The sequence below is a fragment of the Perkinsus marinus genome (genome assembly GCF_000006405.1).
Source record: "Perkinsus marinus ATCC 50983 genomic scaffold scf_1104296939758, whole genome shotgun sequence".
Taxonomy (NCBI): domain Eukaryota; phylum Perkinsozoa; order Perkinsida; family Perkinsidae; genus Perkinsus; species Perkinsus marinus.
Genome location: NW_003213081.1, coordinates 665,504 through 672,724, shown reverse-complemented (window position 1 = coordinate 672,724; position 7,221 = coordinate 665,504). Strand labels below are relative to the sequence as shown.

The following is a 7,221-nucleotide window of genomic DNA, read 5'->3' as shown; positions in this document are numbered from 1 at the left end:
GAGATCATCGCCTCACGCAACATTGGGGAGCAAATCATGATGCGCTGTCAAACGACGATATATGTTCCACAATATATCATGATGGTATATTGTAGCATTCAACCCGACAGCGTTAGTGATCTTGCGAGGAGTAGATTGTTCGGTATGAGTGCAGTAACCAGACCAGGTTCAAGGGTTCTGTCGTGTGGAATGTAACATTCCGAATTTTCAAGCGAGTCTTCCAGAGAGATGTCACAAGTCCAGCGCACTGCTGAAGGCTTGGAGAATGCCGGATTGGATCAGGAATGCATCGCATATCCTTCTACTATCCGCGAACAATTCACAATGTGCTATAATTTGTAGCATATAGTGAGGTGGTATGACCCAAGCTGTATGGACTGTAGAGAGTTCATCTGCTCCTGTGTGGGCTTTCTGAGAGAAAAGTCTGCTACCACATTATTGGCATCGCTTATCAGTTCGGGAAGATGGACGACGAGGAGAAGAAAAAAACTTCCCTATCGTATTGCGAAGCCGTCCCACGGAGTTTCAACGAGGCAGTGAAAGGATAAGCGGTCCTTTGCACATTGAGTTTTTCCCATGGAGAATCCGCTATTGTCATACTTATATTAAGGGCAGTTATAGACTTGGCTGGTAAGGGTTATTGAGCGAGCTTGGAGGAAACTTCAGTGGGAAAACTGTAGTTCGCAGATCGTCGTGAGGTCCCTGGTTTCACGGTGAAAGAGAGAGTTAGGCGACCTCTGTGTTTGAGCGTTAGTCATTGGAGGATGGTAGTTGCGCGACCGTCGCAGACCAATATAGCATGGCTTAGATGAACTTGATACTATAGTGGTTAGAGTGGGAGTGATTCTAACTTCAACGTCGTACTCGATCTGTACGGAAGACTTTCGCCGAAAGTTACCTTCTAAAAGCATCAGTGGCCTGAGCATGTCACTAGCGAGTATGAGTTGTGTTTGCGGAGGCAAGCGTTAGCTTTCCTCGATGTCGTTTTCCCTACCGTGGTCGTAAATATTGGGGCATTCCCAATGTATTTGCCTGTTAGAGGGCACCAGACAGTGGTCGTTCCACCGGAATGACTACGTTTCAGCTTTGTCGGCCCCTCGTTAGCCGATGCGCATCGATGACATCAAGCTCGCACACACACATGTCTTAAATTACGAATATTGAGACTCTTAATATTCTCCATTTGTCGGTCGAGTACGGACTAAGTTAGTCCGACTAACACATAATTATTAAGTTATTTTTCAGTGCTCGAGATAAGTGCGACATCAGCATGGCGGGCTGGCGATGACAGGGATATCTCGTCCTCGACAGCAACGGACACACATCTTGCGGTTGAAGAGGGAGTAGAGGGAGACAGGTTCTTCATAGGTGCTCCCCGTTAAGGTGTGAGATTTATATGATGGCGTAGTTTTTCTTGGAAGCACTATGATATGATAATCACTTTTTTTCACACGAATTTTGTAAACAAGTCTACGCTCCCTCGTCAATTGTCATTCAATGACAATTTGTCCATCAAATCTATAATTTATGTAGTTGTATCAAGTTTATGTAGTCGCACGGCAATACTATAGCCGCAATACGGCAATCCTCCACATTCCCGTCACCTCTACGCAATAATATCCTCATCGAGCCGTATCTTGCCTTGCTGTCTTGCTCAGGAACGCCTCACGACGGCCCCAGCGACATCTCATGGGTGGAGACCTCAAGCGAATCGTCAGTATCTCCGACACGTGCGAACCACTCAAGGCTGGTACCGAATGGTCGGCCTGAGGTATTTGGCTGGTCGGAATTTTGTGTCTCAGTGATCATTCTCTCCATTTAGACACAGTCGCCAGATAACAAAGCGGGGTGGCTGTCATCGTGGCTTGGACGTAGTAGAGCTGCCGAAGAACCGATGAACGTAGGGCTCGCACTCAGAAATTCTGTTAACTCAACCTTCTCGGAGAGACTGTTCTCTTGTCGATGGAGATGGACTTGTTTTAGAGCGCAGGGAGTGACAGATGGGAGGTCAGCAGTGGAACGAGCATCACTAGTGGCGCCTCTGGGAGGGGAAGGAGTTTGTCAAGGAGTCGGAAGTAAACACTCGGAATTGCGCTTCATTTGCTTAAAGTGATGCCTTGTTCGATTCACTGTGAATTCAACTGGACTATATCAGGAAGACAGTAAAGTTGGTGATAGTGTGGTTATTAGTCTTTTTCGAAGTAGGCCTCATCCTTCCGGCTCATCGGCCTCGATCCGGTCGTCATCTCTGTCATCAGTGTCTAGTATCGGTAGCTCGATTTCCAGTGTGAACAACAAAGCAGTCCGACGAGGTGATGCACGACAGTCCAGGTAGGGGAACTAGCAATGTTCTTTCGAGATCACGATTATGGGGATAGAACTCGCCAAATCTGTTTCAGATCAAGCTTCCGACGGGAGAATCGGAATCTTCTGATTGCACAAGCGACGGGTCAGGGAGCTGAACGTCATAAGTTTTTGGCATCTCTTCGGGAAGAAGGACGCCTCGCTGCGAGGAATCAAGAGGAGTACAAGTCCGATGAGTGCGAAAGGTTTTGAGAAATTCCGTGGCGCATGGCTTTTGTCCTCGCTGATTAGGTTATTTGTCAGCCAAAGTGGTCCCGCTTGGGCGTGGTAGCGTTACGCTACTAGCGTATGAAATTCATCAGCATCTTGGTCTTGTATTTTCATTTCATCTGTTAATGCAGAATTTGTTACACAGTTTTGCCGTGTTCTCAGTCGCGCACATCGTGCAGTGCATATCCAGTGTGGGGGGTGCGAGGTTCCATATCGCATAGATAATTGTTTCGCTATCCATTTCGTGAGGAAAGGCGTTTAGCATAACGTGAAAGGAATTTCAGTGATGAATCTAGACATATATAGTTGGAATGTGAGTATATACAATGTATATGCTCCGGTTCATGTATATTATACCTGGACCATAGCTCGGAGCACGTGATGGATATAGGCAGCTTTCCTCGGCGTGACGTCGCTTTCCTTATTCACAAACAGAGAACTCTCCCCGAATACCTAAATCTGAGCCCAAGAGCAAGCTTCGCTTGAGGAACGTGGGTGGCAGCAGAGCTAACTTACCTTATGCTGGAGAGGAGAGGGTTTCTGTGGAGATCCCATATAGGGTTGTTGCTACCATTTTGACGTTCTGATGAAACGGTTTCATATCGAAAGTTAAATTCAATGTACATGAGATGTATTTTACGACCAGCTTTGACTAAGTTGGCCAAACGTACATCAGAAATGCTTTGTTTGTCGTGTGCCAATCGGTCACTGACCGACAGTCAGATTATTGGACCAGATCCAATGAACTTCTGGAGAAGCTGCTATCGCCAACAACTTTCGTCTCGGCCTGTTCCCGTCTGCAACAGACCGAGGCGAAATTTGTTTGAAACTTTCAGATGATTTTTACATTCATGTCGCGACACGTCATCACAGTAGCAACGAGGAATAAACCTCACCTCACGAGGCCCCACCTAGGGCCGTTATGTGGGCGGTTGCACACGAGCTTCTGTTTGACGGGTGAGACAAATCTTCGTTGTATTTTTTGGCGAACTTTTCTCGAGAATTTTGGGTATGCCGGGCTGCTGGGCCGCGCCTGGCCTGCGGCATCCTAATGCAGTGTTGAAAAATACGATTTTGTTATCGGGATCATATGGCAATATGATTCGTGGAGCCAAGGCTCCTCGATTTTTTGAACAGTTTCCTGTTTTTGCACAGCTAGCGACCGATGACTGCCCCTGTGATGAGAGCCGAGGTATGAGCCTGCTCAATTTGTTGCTCAGAGCATTGCTAGACTCTGGCAGTCAGGTGACGCTTGTGGCATCGAATCGCCCCACGTGCCCTTGTTCTCATGCTGACCCCTCCCGAAGTGACATCATTGTCACCGGGGTCGGGGCAAGCGATCTGCGAAGCCAGTAATCCTACAGATAAGAACGACACCATCCTCTGAGGCGCTGCCCATCAAGGCATACCTGGTGAAGGATCTGCTTCTGGACGTCGACTTCATCGTAGGCATCGACTGTCTCGGACTGTTGAAGGCCAAGATCGACTTCTACAACGCCGAAGTAGCCCTATCGTCTTGTCTCTCTGTCCCGGTATAGAAAGCGCATGCATCCTCTATGACATCCCTGGGACTAGTTGGGGTCCAACAGCAACCTTCGGTTGGGCACGATAGCCCTCTATCCCCCTTACCTCAGATCACGTCTAGGGAGCTGGAGCTTTGCTCGACCATAAGAGATCGGAGACTCTGATTCGGAGTTGCTGATGCCCTCCTACAATGGTTTATCTGGTGATGGCTTGCTACAAAGAACGATGAGCCGACGCGCTCGGGAGAAAATGCTCTACGTGAGCTCACGAGCTCGTTTAGAGGCTAGAGAGGTCAAGTATCCTATTACGTCGATGCGGGTGATCAATACAATGTATTATGAGTCATGATTTATGACCTATATTGATCACAGCCTATGAGTCGGAAAGGTAGTATCGGTCGGTCTCGCCAACTGTGCCGCACACTGGTTTCATACAAGGCCAAAGCGCCGGATGGCTATTCTCCAATGGAGATCATCAGTTTCGCTTGTCACTCGTTCGAGTGAAGGTAATCATGAGACGGCACCTCTTCCTCTGGGACCGGTCGTTAGCCATTGCTATCGCGGTTGTAACGGAAGCTGATGGGGACTTTCGACATGTGTGAGCTGTGGGAGCGAATGCACCCCATGCCTGAAATATTAGCGATGCACTTCGCGCATGTGGGACACAGCGCATGTCGGACTTCGCGCAGTCCATTTGTTAGTACATCATGTTCATACATATATACGCATGCTTGTCAGACACAGCTTGTGTTGAAATTCGCTTCGTTGAGTACGGCTCGTCCTTTTGAGTCTGCAAAGGTTCGAGTACACCGTCATATTATGGTCTTCGAAATACACCGCAGACAGCATTCTTGTATACCATTATAGCCTACAATCCCAGCTTCAGCATTTCGAGTCGAAATTTTCGACAGAAATTGTTTTACGCACATGTTGACGGAAGTGCCGCCTTAAGCGGCTCAACTTGAGAAGTTCGCGTAGATTTTCCGATCAGTTCTATGCAGTCGCTGTTGCTCTGAGGCGGGCATACACTCTTAAATTCGTTGTATTGGGTCTTGCGGTATCATTGTTCTGGCTTCGAGTGTATTAGACCTGACCTAAGGTCAAAGGTCAGTGACCTTTTGGAGATCTAATCTCCGAGATCAGATATACCGCAACATCGATCGATTTCATTGAGTTATGACGTGCGAGTAGCCGTTGTGAAGCGTTTTGAACTTCTGTGTCTTCGAAACCCTGACGCGAGCTGCACGTTCATGTTTCAGGTTCTGGGCGATGTCCTGACGTTGGTCGATTGTAAGTAGGGTGAAAAGGTCGTATCCTTTTCAATGGAGTCCATACTACTACTAAGGACCACTTCTACGACTCTATACTGGAGGCCATGGTGTACTACACCAAATGTAGTGGCTACACATAAGCGCCACGATGATGGTATTTGCCGCAAATTGAGGCACAGTGCCTCAGTCACTGGATATCAATACAGGGGCGCATGTTCGGTTTTCAGTAGAGAGCGATCAGTCTCCAGTAGTCCGACTACTATAGTCGCATTTTCTCTCTCCGATGGGAAGAGATACCATATCTTCAAGTAATCGGATATTGAGTAATATAAGTAGAGATCAACTGGATGAACCAGCGATCCTAATTCGCATGTGTGACAGCATAACCGCCTCAATCAAATGCAAGGTAAGTCCACAAAAACTACGCGAGTCATCAGCGATAGTCGACACTGTGTCTACTCGGCGCACAGTATCTCTCCAAATTAGTCGTATGGGTCCCATACTATGGGGGTGATGAGGATCATCACTGATGATCCATCAGGCGCTGTTGTACTTATAACAAATATGATCGTAGCAGAGATCGGGACAGCCCGGAAGGCAACGCGGAATTTGGTGGCCATAAAAGGTTTTCAGTGGATAGGCCTTGAATTATGGCCCGTGGTAGCCACAATAGCATGTATAGCATGTACGCGACAAATTTTGAAGACGAAGACGAACCTGAACCAGGAATTCGCCTGAAGATGATAACAAAATGTATCGTCGCTGAGAGTGGAAGAGAGAGTTAAACGAGGGTGCACATACATACGTATATCAGTAAAATACATAAAATAGTGTAATCACTACCCTACATCACCTCGTCACGTTATATTGTTAGTAGTAAGTTACTGCTAGTAATATACTGCACTGTAGTGATATAACATGATAGAGTACATTGCAGTATAACTGAAGTATAACACTACGGTTGAGTTTGGGCTGAGACTGCAATTTTTTGCCTTCAATGAGCTCAACTCATTAAATCTGAAAATTGTAGAGTTTTTGAATGGTGTGAATCTCGTTCAACGGCTCCTTCCGTCGAAAGGCTTTCGAACGAACTGTATTTCTTCCCGTTCGTGTGGCTATGACACAATAGACAGCGCGTAGACCTCATTGATTCGAGGCTACGGGTTCGATCCCGAGAGAGTCTGTAAGGTCTGTAATATTGATCGGATGACTGTTCCAAATTTTGACTGTGCAATTCAGAATAGGGTGATGCTGAACTTACTCTCACCTCCTTCCTCTTCGTGCTTTTCAGGAACTCTGTTAGTTTCCTATGACAGACATTCATGCAGCAAACGCCTCCCTCAGAAACAGCTTGGTGGAACTCGCTTATACTCTCGTAATACAATTCTGCAGGTTCCGCCATGTACTCGCTGATGTTCTACTGATAGAATGAGGGAGCATCAGAGAATTGAGGATATAATTGGAGTTGTGGTCAATGGAGTGAATTATCACACTTCTCAGGATGAAGCAGTCGGACAGATCACTTTAGTAGCTGGGAGAGGGAAAGCGCGCGATACTGAGTGAGGCCTTGCTCCATGACACAATGCAATAGATAGCTTAACTTGTACAACTAGAACGTAGCGCAGATACGGTATCCAGAGTCGAGCCAAGCGGCGGGAATTGCAGGAACTGCTCGCTGAGCTGAAGGAAACGAAAAACGAAATTGCCTACCTCAGGAGGGAAGTATCAATTAACATCGATTGGTTATCGTTCAGTCTTCAAAAAATCGTCGTAGCCATTCAACCCTGTTGTTTTCTTTTATAGCTCCGTCAAAGAGAGGACCAGATACGGTCTTCTACTAGGCTTGAGAACGC

The 7,221-nt window shown here is 46.9% G+C and overlaps 1 protein-coding gene across 1 annotated transcript; it reads left to right on the top strand.

Annotated features, from left to right (window-relative positions):
- Nucleotides 1-1,244: 1,244 nt before the first annotated feature.
- Nucleotides 1,245-2,713, top strand: Pmar_PMAR029380 (conserved hypothetical protein; the record flags this gene model as incomplete). Its single annotated transcript, XM_002782460.1, has 7 exons — nt 1,245-1,368; nt 1,659-1,771; nt 1,823-1,900; nt 1,984-2,075; nt 2,206-2,331; nt 2,400-2,540; nt 2,596-2,713. Coding segments are annotated over 7 exons (714 nt in total), but the record flags the coding sequence as incomplete, so codon positions are not given.
- Nucleotides 2,714-7,221: the final 4,508 nt, after the last annotated feature.